We start from the raw sequence: 20,037 nt of genomic DNA, 5'->3' as shown, positions 1-20,037 counted from the left end.
AATGAGACGACCAAAATAACTCACACAGACAAGAAATAACCACACTGACACCAAGAGTTAAGTTTAAAAAGGTCAGAGGAATATTTATTGAAGACCTTGTAAGCTAAACTAGTAAATTTGGGATTTGAATTTGGATATCGAGTCCCTAACTTTAAACTAAAGGTTGGAGGATGGCAAAGACTAAGCCGCTACCAACACGCCAGCCCAGTCAACTTGAAATACGTAAACAGAACTGCAGGAGGGGTTCACCACCGCCTCCTAATGGCACAACCTGCACCGTGAGGGTCTCACCACCCCCTAACCTGGCTGAGCCCTTAGCGGACGGTCCCGCAGGGGAACGCCCCCTGTCCACCCGCATGGGAAGGACCACCCGCCGTCCTACGAAAGGGGTGGTGCCCCACGATGACCGCTTGTGCCCCCTTTTGACCGCTGGCTGGTAGTGACTTCCCGCCATACTGGCTGGAAAGCCACAAAAATAAATTTTTTTTGCAAAACACTTCTGCAAAAACCACCGCTCATAAGGATGAACCATCACCCCGCTGAGCCTGATAATAGGGTGGGAGGGAGGGCTCCAAAATGGTAAAAGCAGGAAGAGGTCACATGATCACCTGGCTTATATAACCTACTTCTGGCTACTCCCACTAACCTCCTGATAGGTCCCTGCCTGATCACCAGCTTGTATCCAGGCAGAACAGACTAGCCTAAGTTTTTTCTCTCTGCTGAACTTTCTGTGACCTAAGTCAGGGCTCTTATGTGGCTTCTGGCTTAAGCAGCCCTCAGCCAATTTAACCTTAACCAGACGTTCCCAACCTCGGTCCTCGAGGCACACTAGCAATGCAGGGTTTAGCAATTCCCTGGTTTCAGCACAGATGGTTTAAACATCCCAGCAACTGATGTGCGACCTTGTGTTTGCATGATAATAAACACTTAACTTAAACCTGAAATAACGACTCGGAGACTTAAGGTGCGTACACACGTACAGATTTTCTGTCTGATCTATCTGGTCAAACCTGGAAGTATATGGGAACAGCTGACAATCAAAAAAATGTTCCCAAACACTTGAAAACAGACAGTGATCAGTCAGACAAATTGTTTAGGTACTTGTTCCCTAGCACGGCGCCCGTCGGGTTGATCGCATGCCTTAAGTTTAAGGTACTTAAGGCATGCGATCGACACGATGGACCCGATTTAATGGGCGCGATGCGACCGACGCGATCAACGTGATTTTCCCATAGAGAATAATGTTAAATTAGAAAATTGCGTTGATCGGGTCCATCGCGGTCCATGGGCCGTGATGCGACCGACGCAATCAACGCGATTTTCCCATAGAGAATAATTATTTTTAAAGTTAAAATCGGGTTGATCAACCCGATTTACATAGGGAACAATGGGAAATGGGCCAATATGGGCAATTTCTCATTGTATATGGTTAGAAAGTATGGTTAATGCCCCCCATTGTTAACGCCACCCCACTATTGACGCCAAACCGAAGCGTGGCGAGCGGCGTCGGTACGCGTCCTCCGACCTTTTCATACCCCCACTATCCACGTCGGCGTGGAGTTGTTTTATATAGTGTGGCGAGACCCGCGAGGGGACGCGTATACCTGTGAAGTTATGCGCGTCCGCACGCCACGCTTCGGGCTCGTGGCTCGCTGCACTCCCCACACTATATAAAATCAACTCCACGCCGACGTAGATAGTGGGAGTATGAAAAGGTCGGAGGACGCGTACCGCCGCCCCTCGTAAAATCGGGTCTCAGGGACCATTTTACATTGATTCCGGTCGCATCGCATGCGATTTGGTTGGCATGCGATGCAATCGATGCGATTTTTCCGACCCGATCAATACAATCAAAAAATCGTGGGCGCCGTGCTAGGAAACAAGTGCCATTGTTTAAATCACTCTGATATAACAAATTTATCAAAGCATATATTTTTTTTCTGTTTTCCTGCATTTGGGTGGAAATTTTTGATTGGCATATGCTCCCATACATTTCCAGGTTTTTGTTCCCACTAGATAGATCAGACAGAAAATCTGTACGTGTTTACGCACCTTTAAGGTGACCATACACCTACAGATTTATCTTCAGATCTGGCTGGTTGAAACAAACACCTGGTAATATCTGAATGACAGTTTGTTAGTTTTCCAGCATTTCCAAGCAAATGGTCAACTGTCATTTGCTCTCATCCATAACCAGGTTTTTGTTCCAACCAGCAAGATCTGAAGATAAATCTGTAGGTGTATGGGCAGCTCTAGGTTTGGCAGAAAGTGTTGTATTTGGTAAACAATTTTAAACTAATTTAATTGATTGTAATTAATTAATGGTGGCCAAGAAAGAACGGCTGATTATTTAAGCTCCACCGATAACTATCAACAAATATCCTAACAACAAGCGGTATCCGCTCTGCCGTCTACATTGACTGCCCACCAGTCCGGATGGTGTCGCTGTTCCCGACCGGGTGATCCGGCGATGGCTTATAGTCCACGAAGGTGAGCGCACCAAAAAACAACTATATACACCGACACATAATTTAACGAAAACCTTAAATCAATTAACCTGCCGTTCATTCCAGCCAAACAGCCAACGCAAAGAAACACCCATCCACAGCCAAAATAAGGGGAAGGAGGGCGGGAAACTCAGGAAAAAGAGTGAGACTCCTCCTCTTCCTGCAACTCATATCCACAGCTAACTCTGACATACCTGCATCCTTATTGGATGACAAGTCACATGCTTCACTAAGGTCATCACAGCCTCGGATGTTTAACCCACTACATGCCGATCTCACTCATTCCGTTCTTTATAGCAACATAACTGAGGTCCAAATTAAGGGCCTGTTTCAGGCATACTCGTTAGGCTGCGTGTAATCGCAGCCTAACAGCTGAAAATCGGGGATAAGGCAAAATTTGGTCCATGACTAATCGGGCCAAAGGGCCAGATCGCTCAGCACACAGCGCTGTATCCTGAGCAATCTTGCTGAGTGTTGTTAGCGATCTAGCATCGCTCAGAACGCTCAGCACATCTCCCTGTGTGCAGGTCTTATTATTAATGACTACAGCTGTGCACCAGCTTGGTGACCTGGGAAATGTGACCGTTAGTAATGACTACAGCTGTGCACCAGCTAGGTGACTTGGGGAATGTGACTCTTAGTAATGACTACAGCTGTGCACCAGCTAGGTGGGAAATGTGACAGTTAGTAATGACTGCAGCCATGCACCAGCTAGGTGACCTGGGAAATGTGACCATTAGTAATGACTACAGCTGTGCAGCAGCTAGGTGACCTGGGAAATGGGACAGTTAGTAATGACTACAGCTGTGCACCAGCTAGGTGACCTGGGAAATGTGACCATTAGTAATTACTACAGCTGTGCACCAGCTAGGTGACCTGGGAAATGGGACAGTTAGTAATGACTACAGCTGTGCACCAGCTAGGTGATTTGGAAAATGTGGACCGTTGGTAGATTTCAAGGACCGGTTTGCCCTCCCCCTGTGTATGGATTCTACATGCCTACATAGTATTGGCATCACCTCCTCTGCTTTTAATAATCGGTCCTTGAACAATTTCAGCTCCAGGCTTATAAGGCCCCTAATCCGGACCTGGGTGTAATCATTACTAACTGTCACATTTTCAAAAATGCTGCATTCATTCCTAACCCACACATTCTACAGATACACCGGTGGGCTGGAACAGGAGCTGTTGGTAAATCTCGAGGACCGGTTTGGCCACATCTGCTTTAGAAGGTATTTGTGCAGTTTACTATAATGCTTCATTTACTATGTGAAAAATCTGATCTTCATGAGGCAGATGCAACAATGATGTCACTCTGTCTGGTGTTGCTATTGCTGGCTATGGATATATTACAGCGTTCACATGCCTCATGCTGCAGCCTATTAACACATGTAATACTGACACATACTTGCCTACCCTCACGGAATGGCCGGGAGGGTCCCGCAAATCGTGTCCCCCTCCCGGCCCCCCGGGGAAGGTGGGCAAGTCTCCTGCATTGTAGCCACAGCTTCTATTCCCACCTTCCCCGTGGTATAAATTTCAGAATTTTGCGGGTCCGCGGGGAGGGGGCGGGGCTAAATGATGAGCCATTTAGCCCCGCCCCCTCCCCGCGGACCCACAAAATTATGAAATTTATACCGCGGGGAAGGTATATAGCCCCTCCCCCATCCACAGACCCACAAATCAATGAGGCTGCCGGTCGTGGGGCGGGGCTTAGTGACCTAAGCCCCGGCCCCAAAACGAAGCCTCGTCCAGCCCCCCCTTCACTCCTCTCCGGGCTTCTCCCGAAGAGGAATTTTCAAAAGTTGGCATGTATGTACTGACATACTGTATGAGAATCATCCTGGGCCAAATAGCAACATATTGAAGGGACCCCTGTCCCAATCGTCCTAGAGAGACACCTCTCCCAACCAGTAGTTATAATTACACACAATAATAGTGCTCTAGTTAATGCACTAAGCTTCAATAGTGATAAAATGGAGAGTGATAAACAATCGGCCAATCAGCTCCTGCCTGACTTTTTTCAAACACAGTCTGTGACATGGCAGGTAGGAGCTGATTGGCTGGCTGTTTATCACTCTCCATTTTATTATGTTTGAAGCTTAGTGCATCTGGCCCACAGTGTCCCCAGTTCATATTATTGCAGATTACAGTGCTCCAGTTCATATTATGTAATATAATGGCATTTATTGAGATTATAACTAAATAAATAAAAAAGAGAGTGGTAGAGATGGATCTTATCTGCTGTCAAATGCTGTTTCTATGTAATCACCTATAAGTTTTCACTACAATATGTAATATATATACAGGTTGAGTATCCGGTATCCGGACATCCCTTATCCGAATTATTCCAAAAACTGTGGTTTTTGGAATCATTTGAATTTTTTTTTTTTAACCCCCTAACCCTCTTTTCATACTTACCAAGTCCCCGGGCATCCACAGCAGGCCTCCGGCATCTTCTCCAGGGTCTCCAGCGGTCCCAGGAATGCATTGCGCGAGTGTGCGCGCGCGCCGGTGACGTCACCGGTGCGCGCGCACACTCGCGCAATGCATTCCTGGGACCGCTGGAGACCAGGAGAAGATGCCGGAGGCCTGCTGTGGACTGCGCGGACGCCGAGGGACGCCCGGGGACCATCAGGGGACAGGTAAGTATGGCTGCAAAAAAATATTCTAAAAAACGGAAAATTCCCCTATCCGAAATGCTCGCGGTCCCGAGCATTTCGGATAGGGGATACTCAACCTGTATATATAATATTACACTTAATACACAAGTAATTTGCAATTAATAGTAAGAATATCTTTCTGAGCTCATTTTAACATATAGATGTGTCCTTGAACAGGGCGGGATGCTCTAAACCAGAAATGCAGTAAAAACCCTGTTATCGGGGATTTTAACGCGTTTCTGTATTCTTTGTTGCCCCTCTGCAGTGTCAGCGCTGCGGTGGGGATTGCCAGCAAAAGCACGGATCCCTCCCAGCATGCCCTGCGGCCGCATCGTAAGGGACAGCTCATATCACAAGAGCATATGCGATTATTAACAAGGTGAAAGGAGGCGTTAGAGGGCTGCGGATGTTAGGAGATCCCGCCCACAGTACTTCTGGCCTCAATACGCAATTGGTGAATCCTCAGCACCACAATCGCTCATACCTTCTAAACTTTCATCAGTACTGTGGCCGATGAAGCTTATTTTATAGAAATGGCTTCCTATGTGTATGGATAGAGAAACTGCAATAAATGGCCCCACTGCGTCTGCCCTGGGCACTGCATACACCTCTGAATGAGGCCCACTGCTTGCTAAAAAGTACTGTGTGCGAATCAGAAAGTGAGAGATTTTGGGAGAGTTTTCCCATTTTTTTAAATTGGCAATCATTTACATGGCAAAAACAACCTGGTTTTGCCATGTAAATTATTGCCGCTTTAAAAAAACGGGAAAGCTCTCCCAAAGGGCAAGATGTACTAAGCCGAAACTGCGGTAAAACCCCCGTTCTACAGCATTTTCATATGTACTAAAACCCAGACGCCACGTTAACGCAGGGCAGGGTATCACCACCTTTGGGTGGCGATGCCCTATAGAAGCCTATGGGCTTCTATTGCCACCCGCCTCCTCCGCCAACCCCTCTCCCTCTGGCTTACCTTGCATCAGGTCCTCCTGATGCAAGGAGGTCCTTCCGGGGGGAGGCGCTGGGGACAGCCTGCTTAGCTGTCCCCGGCATGAGTGGAGAAGGAGGCGCCCAGGAGGTGACGGAGACATTACAGGTATGGTGGGGGGCCTCCGTCATCGCACCGCAATGCCAGCCGCATATGTTAGTACATATGCGCTGGCATCGCGGCAGACAGGCGGTGAAGGGCGGCGATGTATATTAATACATCCCGCCCAAAATCTCTTACTTTCTGATTCGCACACCCTATTACATTTGGCCCAATACAAATAAAATTCTCAGCTGTTTATAATGATAAAATTGACAGTTTATTTCAATGTTGAACACATGCTGAGTATGAATATAGTCATCCCATCCATGCACTAAACCTGCAGCAGATTATTATACTGCTGGAGCTATATGGGAATACACATCTGAGGGGCTCCTGATGAAAGGCAGAGGACTGTAAACCTACAGATTGTCCTGACTATAAATCTTTGCACGATACATAGGGAGCAGCTGCTTTGCAGGACAGGCCGGATACTGACAACTATGGAATATAAAAAAACATTTAACTGTTTAATTACAGAGTGTGGGTCAGATGCACTAAGCTTCAAAAGTGATAAAACCGAGAGTGATTAACAGCCAGCCAATCAGCTCCTACCTGCCATGTCACAGACTGTTTGAAAAATGTCAGGCAGGAGCTGATTGGCTGGTAGTTTATCATTCTCCATTTTATCACTTTTGAAGCTTAGTGCATCTGGCCCTGTATTTTGGTATGTAGTTAATTTGCCGACGGACTAAATACCAATTGACAGAATCCCGAATCCAGAATGTTTAGATCATACTTGCCGACATTTATTGTTTCCTGAGAAGCCCGGAGAGGAGACTTTCAGCTGCCGTTTGGAGGGCGGGGACGGAGCCCTACATCATCAATCCCCGCCCCTTTGCAAAAAATAAATAAATTCTACGATTCGCAGGTGTACATGGAGGGAGCGGGGCAAATAGTGGGAAACTACCAGCAGGGTAGGAAGGTGTGGGGGAATGTGTGGGCCTTGTCTCCGCCCACCCTTCCGAGGGGGCGGAGACAGGGCATAACTAGGGCTGTGTGAGTGGTGCTATAGCTCAGGCTACAGGGTCCTAAGGGTGGCACTATCGCTGCCCTAAGGTCCCTTCATTTGACTTGCAGGGTGCCAAGAGCACTGTAACAGAGCTTCCTTTGGACAATCCGAAATTGCTTCCTCCCCCTCCTCTGGGAGCAGCGTGGCAGACAAATAGGGGGTGTAGCCAGGCGAGAAGGTCATGCCATTGTGTGCCTAAAACCAGGCACTGTATAGTGGGGTATGGGACTACAAAGACGCTATTCAGCACAAATTGGGTCTTCCTCGGACCATCCATTTGTACTCTGTTGTGGGTGCCTGAGGGGGGAGTTGCTGTGGTCCGGGGGGGGGGGGGAGTTCCAGGCAAAGCAGGATCCTTGCCCACTTTTCTGGGGTGCCAGGTGCACCACACGATTTTTGGGAGCCTCTCGGCCTTTCCAGGATGATAGGCGAGAAAGTTCTTGATCCTTCGGCATTACATCATATTCAGGGGGTGGTGCCGCACAGGGCTCAGTGCCTCCCTGCCCTGGCACTGGGTTCCTGGAACTGGGGTGTGATGGATCGTTCTCCTGTAGCCAAGGTCAGTGAGGGAATCTTATATTTATACAGCCTATTAAGACCTAGATGTAACCAGACCTAGATGTTTAAGGTTAAAAACTGCTAAAAATATTATGCCGACTGTCAACATTCACAATATCGACATTCTGCTGTCGATATTCTGAATGTTTCTCAATTTCTAAATAGATCGTCACCACACCTGTTTTAATAAAGCTTTGTGATGACAATACTAAAGAGAATGATACTTCCTCATCTTTGCGGCCACCGCTTACGCTACGGAACTTATGTAGCGTATGGCGCACCACCCTGGGTCCATGTCATCATCTATTACCTTTAGTAAAGTTGTGGCGAGCAAAGTGGAGCGGAGCGAGCCACCGAGCCTGAAGCGTGGCGAGTGAAGCGAGCCCTCGAAGGGAACGATGATGCTATTCTTAAAGCGGCTAACGTAACTGGCGTAAGCGGTGGCCGCAAAGACGAGGCAGTACCAAAAGAAACATTAAATAAAATGTATATGCTGCCTCTATGACCCCTCCATCACTTAATGCTGCCATTGTTGCCCATGTACAAATACCCAGGGATTTTAAAGTCAACATCAGTACATCCCCCAGTGTTCCCAATGACAATGCGAGGTCTGTAGCCGCTCAGCTGCGGCACGTGTGCTGTGGTGAGGGGTTAAGATTCAGGAATTGAGAATTCCTCTAACCCCCTTGAGGCTGGCCAGCCATAGATGTAATAATAACACACAGGCCTCAGTTCTAGCAGACACTGTGTGTGTGATTCAGAGGCAGCAGACCCTCATTCACTGCTGTGCAGTTATACCGCGAGCTACAGACTTCTCACAGCTCCCACCTGAGATGCGCTCACTATGGATCCCCCTGCTGCTGGCCGCATCCTGTCTTCTCCATCGCTCCCAGTCCGATCCTGACAACCAGAAGGTGAAGCAGAGATCACTGCGGCAGAAAGATCTGGACATCATAGACAGGGTGAGTTCTATCTTCTAATCATCCTCTAAAAGCCGGGTCCTGTAATACCAATTTTACACCAAGAAATAACCCAGGTCGGACCCAGGTCAGCGTTGGTGTAAAAGGGGTCAACCCAGGTCCAGTAACACTGGTCTCCTACCCAGGTCCTGACCAGGGTTGAACACTGGTTGTACCTGGGTCGTGGGCGGTGTAAATGGTACCAACCCAGGTTGGGACATCTGGGTAGTGCTGAAAGGATACCAGAAGTGCTGGACGCCTTTCCACAGTGCGCTGCAGTGGCAAAAGACAGCAGCCAGGAAGGATACGGGCAGTGCAGACAGAAATCATAATTGGATAATTGGATGCAGTATAATTTATATTATTATTATTATTATTATTATTATTATATCTTTTTTTGGGGGGGGGGGAGCACATGGGAGATTCGGTCTGCTGCTGCAGTGGAAGGGGCTGGGGAGAGCACATGGGTGATGCTGCACCTTTATACTGCTATGTGCGCTTGAGCACTGAATAAAACTTTTTGAAAAATGTTTTACTAAATAAAATAAAAAACAACATTTTTCAGTGCTAACTTGTCATGTCTTTTAATTTTTATTTTAAATCATTGAGGGAAAGTTGGATGGCAGTTTATCCTTAAATGGACATTTTTAATGTCATCCATAGGGAAAAGCAGTGCTGACCCAGGTTCAGTGTAAACGGTGCAGACCTGGGTCACAGTGCTGTGGGGTAGGAAGCTGGGTCCAACCCTGGAAACTCCCATGTTCAAAGACCAGGGTCCGACCAGGGATTTTGGTGTAAAAGGGGTATTACTTACCTCTCGGGGCCAGATGTGCTAAGCATCAATAAGTAATAGTGATAAAATCAGCTAATCAGCTCCTAACTGCCATGTGGGGGGTGTTTGAAAAAGGACAGTTATGATTGGCTGGTACTTTGTCACTCTCCATTTTATCGCTTTTTGGAGCTTAGTAAATCTTGCCCTGTCTGTTACCCCCCAGTCTTGCTCTATGACTTTTTGTCAGCTATTATAAAGCACAATATGCTGAGGCCGTATAAATAAATGTGCAATATAAGGTGTATCCATCTCTTTCCCAGAATGTACTGTACATCATAGTGTAAGTTACCGTAATGTACTGGATGGGGATATTTATCAATCAGCTCTCCAGTGTGCGGTTGGGAAGAGACACAATATATTACACACTGATAAGTGTCACTGACTCACTGCATGGCCCGGTGCACACTTACTGCGTGATTCTCATACATGAAGCGGATATATGTGTGTGATACGTCCACGTGGATGGTGGAAGTGCCCTAACCAGATACAGATGTGATCCTGCTAGTACTGTATGTGCTTACAATGATACCAGTGTCTCTATCAGTAGTTCTGGCCCATCTCCCAGCAATCTCTGTCTCCTCACACACGTTTATAGAATATTATTATCATCATCATCATACAGTATTGAAGGCATTACACTGTATGTAAGAGGTAATATAAATCAAAGAAAAAGAGTGAGGAGCTTACAATCATGTGGATGTAAAAGAGAAACAGATGGGATGCTCTTACATCTGCGGCCCCCCATCGCCAGCATTCGCCGACTGCCCCATCCATTATAATCGCATGTGCACTAACATATGCGATTATTAACGCAACGGACAGCTCTTCCGCTGTCCATTGTGATGCGGCTCTCGTGCTGGACTTCCGAGTCTGAGACCCAGGAGTCCCTCGCGGAGTGACGGTGCAGGCCGCCGGGCATGTGACCCGGAAGTCCATCTGCGCATGCACAGACCCCGGCACCGGCCGCAGGGCACGCTGGGAGGGATCCGTGATGGATTTTTGCGTTCGTGCATCCCACCCACAGTGAGGTACTAGTAGTGGGATGAGTGAGGGGTAATTTAGGAATACAGTAACTGTAGGGGTTATTAGTGTGGGGAGAGGAAATTGTAAAAGAGGACAGAGAGTGATTGTGCTTTTCTGAGTGAATCAGAATAACCCCCAATGTAATTAAGAGGAGCTGCAGCAATGTCACTTGGAAGTGCGATTTCAGAGACTTGGGGATAGCCTAACGGGGTGAGGTGGGAAGTCCAGACTAGGGAAGCACCATTGGAATAGACCAGTAACTCACATGTAACTCACCAGTAACTCACATGTAGGGCGGGATGTTGTAAAATTCGCCGCCCCCCTTCGTCGGACATCGCATTATTAATAACGGCATATGCTGTAACATATGCTGTTATTAACGCAAGGGACAGCTCTTGCGATAAGAGTTGTCCCTTGCGATGCGGTGCCGGCACTGGACTTCCGGGTCTCGCTTGGTTCCATGTAGGCATCCCAAGGGTTATAAATAAAAAAAATGCCAAGTCCCAAGGCCAATGCACTGAAAATCTCTTATATATTTGGCTACATCTGTCACTCAAAGTGTGTCTGAAGCTGTAACGCTGGGTGGAGCCCAGTGAGCCAACAGTCATAGGCGGGACACAATGCTCTGCTCCTGCACTTTCCTTTTAATGTATGATTGCCATCACCTGTGTTGAAGCACCTTTCCTATCAATTAACCTGTTCAACACAGATGGAGGTAATCATACATTAGGAAGAAAGTCCAATGGCAGAGCATTGTGTCCCTCCTGGCATAGGTCATGTTGGGAGGTATGCACAGTGCCAGACACCCTCTGCCTCCCCATGTTACCCAGCAAAGACACAGCTACTCACCAGACACACCAGGTGAGCGCCCCACATACCTCCCAACATGACCCTCTCCAGGAGGGACAGAATGCTCTGTTTGTGGACTTCCATCTTAATTTAGGATTGTCATCACCTGTTTTAAACAGGGTAATTGATAAGAAAGGTGTTTAAGCACAGGTGATGGTAATCCATAAATTAAGAAGAAAGTCCAGAAACAGAGAAATGTGTCCCTCCTGGAGAGGTTCATGTTGGGTATGCACCTCCCTCCCTCCCCCCCCCCCCCCCCATTCACGGCATCCCCACGATTAAATGGCACATGCAAAACACTGACATGGCTATGGTCGACAATGAAAAAGGTTGACAAGATTTATTTTTCACTTTTTCAATGTTTTCATATTCATTCTCATGTGTCGACATGGACACCAATGAAGTGCCACACTTATGTCAACATTTACATGTGTTGGCCTTTCTTGTGGCGATTCGCGGCACCCCCCGAAACCCCCCTCCCGCGATTTGCAGCACACCCCCCGCAATTCGCGTCACCCCCGGTGACTCCCGCGATTCGCGTCCCCACCCCGTGACACCCCCTCCTGTGATTCGCGGCACCCCGCGCCCCCCTCCCCCGCGATTCGCGCCAACCCCCTGGGCCCCCCCTCGCGAGGCTCACGGTGCCCCCCCACGACCCCCCCAACCGCGATTCCCCACCCTTGACCCCCCCTCCTGTCATTGCGGAAACCACCCGGCCCCGTGACCCACCCTCCCGCGATTCACTGCAACACCCCGCGCCCCACCCCTCACACTATTCGCGGCAACCCCCCCCCCCCGTGACCCCCCCTCCCGCAATTCACGGCATCCCCACGATTAAATGGCACATGCAAAACACTGACATGGCTATGGTCGACAATGAAAAAGGTTGACAAGATTTATTTTTCACTTTTTCAATGTTTTCATATTCATTCTCATGTGTCGACATGGACACCAATGAAGTGCCACACTTATGTCAACAATTACATGTGTTGACCTTTCTTGTGGTGATTTGCAGCACCCCCCCGCAACCCCCCTCCCGCGATTTGCAGCACACCCCCCGCAATTCGCGGCACCCCCGGTGACTCCAGCGATTCGCGGCCCCACCCCGTGACACCCCCCCCTCCTACGATTCGTGGCACCCCGCGACCCCCCCACTCGCGATTCGCGCCAACCCCCTGGGCCCCCCTCGCGAGGTTCACGGTGCCCCCCACGACCCCCCCAACCGCGATTCCCCACCCCTGAACCCCCCTCCTGTCATTGCGGCAACCCCCCGCCCCCGCGACCCACCCTCCCGCGATTCACTGCAACCCCCCGCACCCCCCCTCCCACGATTCGCGGCACCCACATGCCCCCCCGCGACCACCCCTCCCGCAATTCACGGCATCCACCCACGACCCCTCGTCCCGTGATTCGCGGACACCCCTCACCTCCTCCCTCCTCCCCCACGCGTGATTCACGGCAACCCCAGGATTAAATGGCACATGCACGGCTATGGTCGACAATGAAAAAGGTTGACATGAGTTTTTGAAGATTTATTTTTCTTTTTTTCAATGTTTTCATATTCATTCTCATGTGTCGACATGGACACCGATGAAGTGCCACACTTATGTCAACATTTACATGTGTTGAACTTTCTGTGTTGATTTTTTCGTGTAGCATTTTTTTTCTAGTGAAAACTATGAACTATGTGCACGTCAACCTACACATCATCAACCAGTTCTTTGTATAATATATAACACCTGTTCTGTTTTACTAGAGGTGTTTTAAGTCAGATCTTTTACTGCTACTATTACTGTTTATGTAAATGCATTCTGAATGACAGCAACATCCTACCATCCTTCTACTAGAATATATAACCAACTAGGTGATTCATCGCGCCCCGTGCCCCCCCCCTCCTGCAATTCTCGGACCCCCCGCGCACCCCCCTCCCGCGATTCGCAACCCCCCCTCGCGCAATTCACGCCCCCTCCCACGCTTTGCGGACCCCCGCCCTCTCCCGCGATTCGCCGACACCTGCGCCACCTCCCTCCCTTGATTCACGGCACCCCCGCGCCCCTCCCGCAATTCACGGCACCCCTAAGCCCCTCTTTAGTCCCCCGTATACTCACACACCCCTATCACTACCCAGCTTCCTGCTCTCCTGAACCGTAACTTCCACCACTGGGGAGTCGCTGACGCTGTTTTGCCCACATGCCCCTATCATGCCTCATAGCCCAGCCTCCTGCTCTCATGCATCCGAACTCCCACCCAGTAGGAGGAGACACTGACTAAGGGCCACCATTCTGTACTCCTGTACTGCCACGCTGGACCCTCACCCACTGGCAGAAGCTGCACTGTGTCTCCCACCCTCCTCTTTAGTCCCCCTAATGCCCACACACCCCTATCACTACCCAGCCTCCTGTTTTCCTGTGTCGTGACCTCCGCCAGTGGGGAGCCGCTGACTCAGAAACACTCTACTATACTATTGCACACACACACACCTAAACAACATGCACACACAGCCCCCCCCCACACCGACAAATGTCACTGTACCATCCACACTATCAATGTACATCTTTCTCTGTAACCGCTTTTTAATTAAACAAAACAATACACACCCCGTTCCAAATCATATGCTCTCTATTTAACACAGTTCACCTATAACTCAAGTTGCAATACAGGCATCTTACATACAATTCTAACCATCTTTCTCATATACAAATGTTCACAAATTAAGGGGGCGCAGCCCCTTATGACGGTGTGAAGAGCGCCCGTAGGGCGCGATGAATCACCTAGTAATCCATATGTACATATGGATTCTTTTCCTCAGACTGCCGGGCCTCTAGTTGACACTGGAGACTTATTGCCAATCAGGGTGCACATGCATCTGCACTTTTGTTGCACTACCCCTCACCTTTTTATGTTTTTGTGTGAATGAGTCAGGTTTTTGGGGCTTTTGGCATGGCACTTATGGGCTGTACACATTACATTGAAGGTAATGAAATTCTCACCACACAGACTTTTGTCGGGTTTTCAAAGTTTCATCCAACTGCTGACGTCTCTGAATCTTACTCCTGCTCTCCCGCTGCCTATGATTGCTGTGTATAGCTTAATGTTCGGTGCCATTGTCCTAAACCCTGAATTAGTGGTTTGTTCCACAGTCTATTTTAAAAATGGTAAAACTTATTGCAAAATATTATGCATATTATGTTCCCATTCATTTCTATACAAAAATGAAACACACTGATTTGTATATTACAGACCACAAGCAGATGCGCAGATGTGGGCGAATTCTTGCATTAGCATAAAGAAGTAAGCAGGCTTTTCATTCGTCTACAAGTGCCCATAATGGAGAATTAATTGATGAATCACTAAGTCGACATACTGTAGACACAATTTTTTTTTTTTTAAACTCTGACCTTTTCTATGTCGACCTATAGATTGTGTGGACTTTTTGTCCCTGTTGAATTAAGCCATTTCGACTTTTTTAAGGTGTCGACCTATGGCCTTAATTGGGTCGACCGATACTCGGCGGGTGGCTATAGCCTGGATTGTGTGGTAGCAGGGCGACCAGTCAAGGGGAGGGGGGAACGGTGTTTGCGGTGCCGGGTCTCAGGAAGGGGGGGTGCGGATGTTTAAATAATGTGGGTGGGGATCATAGGATCTACAGTGTCTAGGTTGAAAGTCAATAGGTCCACCCCAAAAGGTTGACAGGGACAAGGTCGACGTGGGGTAAAAAGTCAGCATGGAAGAAGGCCGAGATGTAAAAATGGTCGACACAAGCAAAAGGTGGACAGGAAAAAGGTAGACACATGAAAAGGTCAACATGAGTTTTCACGTTTTTTTAGATCACTGACGACACCTGTCGACACGGGCCCCCAATTTGTGCGGTGGTATGCTGTGGTGGGGTATGAAAAGTCGACATTCAAAAAATTTTAAACGTTCATAATGTCTCATTTGAACACGGCAACCTCAGAATGGGAGTTCTATTGTAGATGCAATGGTGCCCATAGCAACCAATCAGAATCTACTTATTTATTTAGCACCTTCTAGAAGATAACAGATAGAATCTGATTGGTTGCCGATAGCAACATGGCATCTTCAATAGAACTCCCATCTTAGTAAATAGTTTTTCGCTTCTTTATGTCTAATGGGGCCTAAACATGGGATGATTTCAGGGCATTTTCTAAGCGATCTGACCAGATGTAGGGACGTTAGTGATGTACAGCTGCGCGTCAATATCGACCGGCGTTTAATATCCAATATGGTGGATAAATCTATATTCGCCAGTGTCAGGGTAAGTGTTCTCACTGGAGAACATTAGCCCTAACAGATTGCTCAGCACACAGAGCTGACACAGCGCTGTGCAACGCTGTGTGCTGTGCGATCTGATCAATCTATATTGGCTGCAAACACAGGAACGCTGTAAGAGAGGAGGGGGCTCTAATGCTCTCCTCTACGGCAGTGCATTAGCCTCTGGCAATGTGCCAGAGTCTTCTGCACACATGCAGGTCTGCACAAACATGGCGTCTTCCTGAGGACAGTTCTATTGCACATGCGCAAAGTACAGGGAATCGCACATGGCAGTCATTTTCCCAGTGATTTTTGCTGCTGCACTGCTGAAGCCAAATGAGAGATGAATATGATTAACTGGGTGCAGGTTGTGCGGTGCGGGCCCCCCTGAATCCAGGGGCCTGTGCGAAGCACACACCTTGCACCCATTACAGATATACGCCAGTGCACAAACATTGGGGCAGATGTATTAAGCCTAGTGGAGATAAAGTGAAAGGAGATAACGCACCAGCCAATCAGCTGTGTTTGAAAAATTACAGTAGGCCATTGATTGGCTGGTGCGTTATCTCCTTTAATTTTATCTTCACTTTATCTCTTCGCCAATACATCTGCCCCAATGTTTGATGATTTGGCCCCTTAATGTCTTAAGATGGACTCACACTACTGTGAAAAGTCGCAGCATTGTATGGCCGTCCGAACCCCCTTGAGCCGCCCGAAACCTATATATAGCGGGGGCGGTGATGATGCGATTCAGAATGAATTTCATTATAGGATCCCCCATGTCCGCCCACTTGTGCTCTGTATGTGGGCATCCACAGGGTGTTGTGGGGGTCCATGGGGATGCGACGAACTTACCCACATTTCCAGGGGAGGGCCACCTGATTTTAGGGAGCCTCCTGGCCATTCTGGGAGGCTCTCTAAAACAACATAAAACTAGAGATGTGCAGGCTCCGATTTACTCTGATTTCAAAGCAGGATCTTATTGACTATCCCAAATCACATGACAGTTGTTGACAGTTGATAGCCAATAAGATCCTGCTTTGAAATCAGAGTAAATCAGAATAAATCAGAGCCTGCACATCTCTACATAAAACATAGAAATCTGCCTTGGTGCAAAAGGTTACATCTTCCATGATAGACGCAGGGGTGCTACTGACCCCATCCACATTCATGGGAAAGGACCAGGGGGCTTAGAACCGCAGGCCGCTGTCCATTCATCGATTGACACAAGTGTCTTGTGCTGTTGAACTATGTGAAGTGGCTCAATAGGAGGACTAGAAGGACCTCTCTCATCACAAAATGGTCACTTACTTTGTTGGGAAAACAAAGTTGGAGATTACGTTTATTCCTTCTTCACTTCCCAGCCGCCACATTCCAGGCCGGTGATTCAGCCGGTGATGACATACAAGCCAATTCTGCTAACTGAACTGCAGCACAGAACTACTTCCCCCATCGCTCAGAGTGACTGGCACCGGTAAAGTGAGGCTAATCCTTAAAGACATAGTATAACCTATCTAACAAAGGATATTTTGACAGTAAAATGCTAAGTCATTTAACTGAGCGCCTCATCTCGTTTCATGGTACACTGCACAACAAGTGCTCAGAGACCTGCTAAGGAGCTACACCCTCTAAATATTTCAGACAATTTGGGATTAATATTTAATCCTGACACCGTGCGTTGTAATTCTCTGCTCACCGACCAGCTGCACCAACACCTCTGGCTGATTCCCAAATTGTGTATTACTAATGTTTGTGAAGTATTTAAGTCATAGTTACCTACCCTCCTGCATTCTGCAGGAGACTCCCTGAAATAGCAGCAATCTCCCTCTCTCCCTCATTAGTCTAGCAATCTCCCTCATTTCACCTAGCCCACATTGTGTAGCTGTTACATTTTTAGGGAAACAAGGATTGAGAGATAGATACATTTACATTGAATCATCAGCACCATGTCCCAGCAATGGTGATAAAATACAATAATCCCTATGGCTACATGCATGTCTTGTGCCCATTTATATGGAGCCAACAATCCCTGACACGTATCAGTGACTTTTAGTAGCTCTTACTAACTGCTTTGGGGCTTATCTACATTTGGATATAAGTTGCTTTAAAAGATTTTAGGTGCCACGTTCTACAATCTCTCCATATATGGAACTAGACACACCCCTTTGGGGGAAGCATGACCCGCCCACTCAATGGGGCGCAGTGCAAAATTCTACTACCAACTATAATCTCCCTGAAACTAGTTTTCAAAAGTAAGCAAGTATGATTTATGTGCAAGATTAATATATATATATATATGCCCTAATTATCAGTTGGACATAAGTCCATTTATTAAGATTTGTGGATCTGTGTAGGCACACACTATACACATGATTTTGCCTTGTACATGTCATAAATGTCTTTAAAGTCAGTGGTGTACCTATTATCAATGTGTCCTGCCACTGGTAAAACTTTCAGGCTCCGGCACCCCCTTAGCCCCGGGTACCTGCTCGTTGTCAGGGGTTCCCCGCTTTCCCTCTGGCCTCATTCGCAGTCTGGAACGTCTGCCACTATTGAAAATGTCCCTCCCAAAATGGCCACCGCCTCATCTAGCAAAAATAATAACTGTCTACTGTGAGACATCTTAAATTGTAAATATTGACGTGACGTTGCCTGACCCCCTATTGGGTGGAAAGGAGCAAGATTCAAGGTCTGACAATGATTAATCAGGGATAAGCTCAGGCCTGATTGGCTGTAGGCATCTCAATGGAAACGCTTAGAGCCAGTCAGAGCCGAGCGGAGTCCCCATGACGGAGGTCAGTGGAAATCCCTGGGACTTTCGTATGAAGGAGGAGCCGTTCCGTCAGAGGAATGTGGATATGGTAAGTATGTGTGTTAGTGTGTTTTAAATTTATGCTTTTCTGTGGTTTTTTGTTTTTATTGCATTGTTTTCACAGAAGAACTACAAGTCTAAGCGGGCCCATTAATGCACCGTATGCTGAAACTTGTGGGTCTCCAAGTTCCAGCATGCAGGGGGAGGCCTTCTGGGACTTGTAGTTCTACTGTAAAAACCAATGTATTTTTTTTTTATTCTTTTTTTTACACCAAAACAATCAGCCTGCCACCCACAGCCCAGGGGTGGCGGGGACAGCCCCGGACAGGTGAAGCTTTGGGGGTACCCTTTATTGGGGGTCCCCATTCCCCTAGGTACCCCATCCAGGGCTGACCCATACCTCCCAACTTTTCATCTGTGAAGGTCGAGACACACGCGCGGCTTAGCCGTGCCGTGCCCTAAAAGAGGGCGTGGTCTGCAAAAAAGGGCATGGCCTCGCGGGATGATGCGTCCTGAGGCTGCGCCCCCGTTTTTCGACGCACTGCACAGCGTCTATTCTCTTCAGACTGGGGTGGACTTCCAACTGCCCCCCACCCCACCGCGGGACAATGGCGGCCCCGGGAGAGACGCGGGAACGTCCCCAAAAACCGGGACGTTCCCGCATTTAGCGGGACAGTTGGGAGGTATGCAGTGGTGTCCGTGTAGTTGATAAGCTTGCTTTATATATTTATTTATAGTTTGTTTGATGTTACTTTTTCTTTTCAGTAAATGCAGCACCCTCTAGTGGCCATACATCTAATTGCAAGATAGATGAAAAAGATAATGGGCTTAATTCAGCATGAGTTATAATTTTTTTATTATTATTATTATTACATTTTTATTTAATGTAATAATAATACAATTTAATTGTTTGGTAATAAGCACTCATTTGGCCATTGTCAGTTGTGTATATACTATAATGCTTCACATTCTGGAGCTTGGTAATTACACTTGGTAAAACTATAAGGGCTGCGGCTGCTCAAATACCTGCATAGTACATTAGGAAGATCATCCGTTATTGGTGGTATCTCCAAAAATGAGATCTTTCGAGGAATGACCCGATATGTCATGTTCGATTCACAGTCTGGTCTTATACAAAATGTTCGAAAATAAAACTGTAAAATAACGTTTGCCCTTAATCCGCTCTGCTAATGCATGCCGCCTCTCCTGCCAACTGAACTTCCTCCCACTCCTACCTCTAAGACTTTTCACGTGCTGCTCCCTACCTCTGGAATTCTCTACCTCTCTCCCTCAGACTCTCCTCCTCCCTACAAATATCCAAACGGGCTCTCAAGACCCACTTCTTCACCAAACCCAGCCAAATCTCAACCTAAATGCTCTGTTACATGCTTATGGTCTACCCCATCTGTGCCACACCTGTTTGTCTGCCCCTCCCCTTTAGAATGCAAGCTCACACGAGCAAGGCC

The 20,037-nt window shown here is 47.7% G+C and overlaps 1 protein-coding gene across 2 annotated transcripts in view; it reads left to right on the top strand.

Annotated features, from left to right (window-relative positions):
• Positions 1 to 8,561: 8,561 nt before the first annotated feature.
• CTHRC1 (collagen triple helix repeat containing 1) overlaps positions 8,562 to 20,037 on the top strand; it is a 32,863-nt gene continuing 21,387 nt past the window's right edge. Inside the window, exon 1 of one of the 2 annotated variants that reach the window (XM_083186200.1) lies at positions 8,562 to 8,786. In XM_083186200.1, the coding sequence (XP_083042326.1) occupies positions 8,658 to 8,786 (129 nt within the window). In that variant the 5' untranslated portion in view covers positions 8,562 to 8,657. Of the gene's footprint in view, positions 8,787 to 18,368; positions 18,621 to 20,037 lie in introns of those variants that run through there. The other variant, XM_083186201.1, reaches the window with a different exon arrangement.

The sequence above is a fragment of the Crinia signifera genome, chromosome 5 (assembly GCF_055691185.1).
Source record: "Crinia signifera chromosome 5, ASM5569118v1, whole genome shotgun sequence".
Taxonomy (NCBI): Eukaryota; Metazoa; Chordata; class Amphibia; order Anura; family Myobatrachidae; genus Crinia; species Crinia signifera.
The sequence above is the reverse complement of the archived record's forward strand: the minus strand, read 5'-3'. Positions and strand labels throughout refer to the sequence as shown.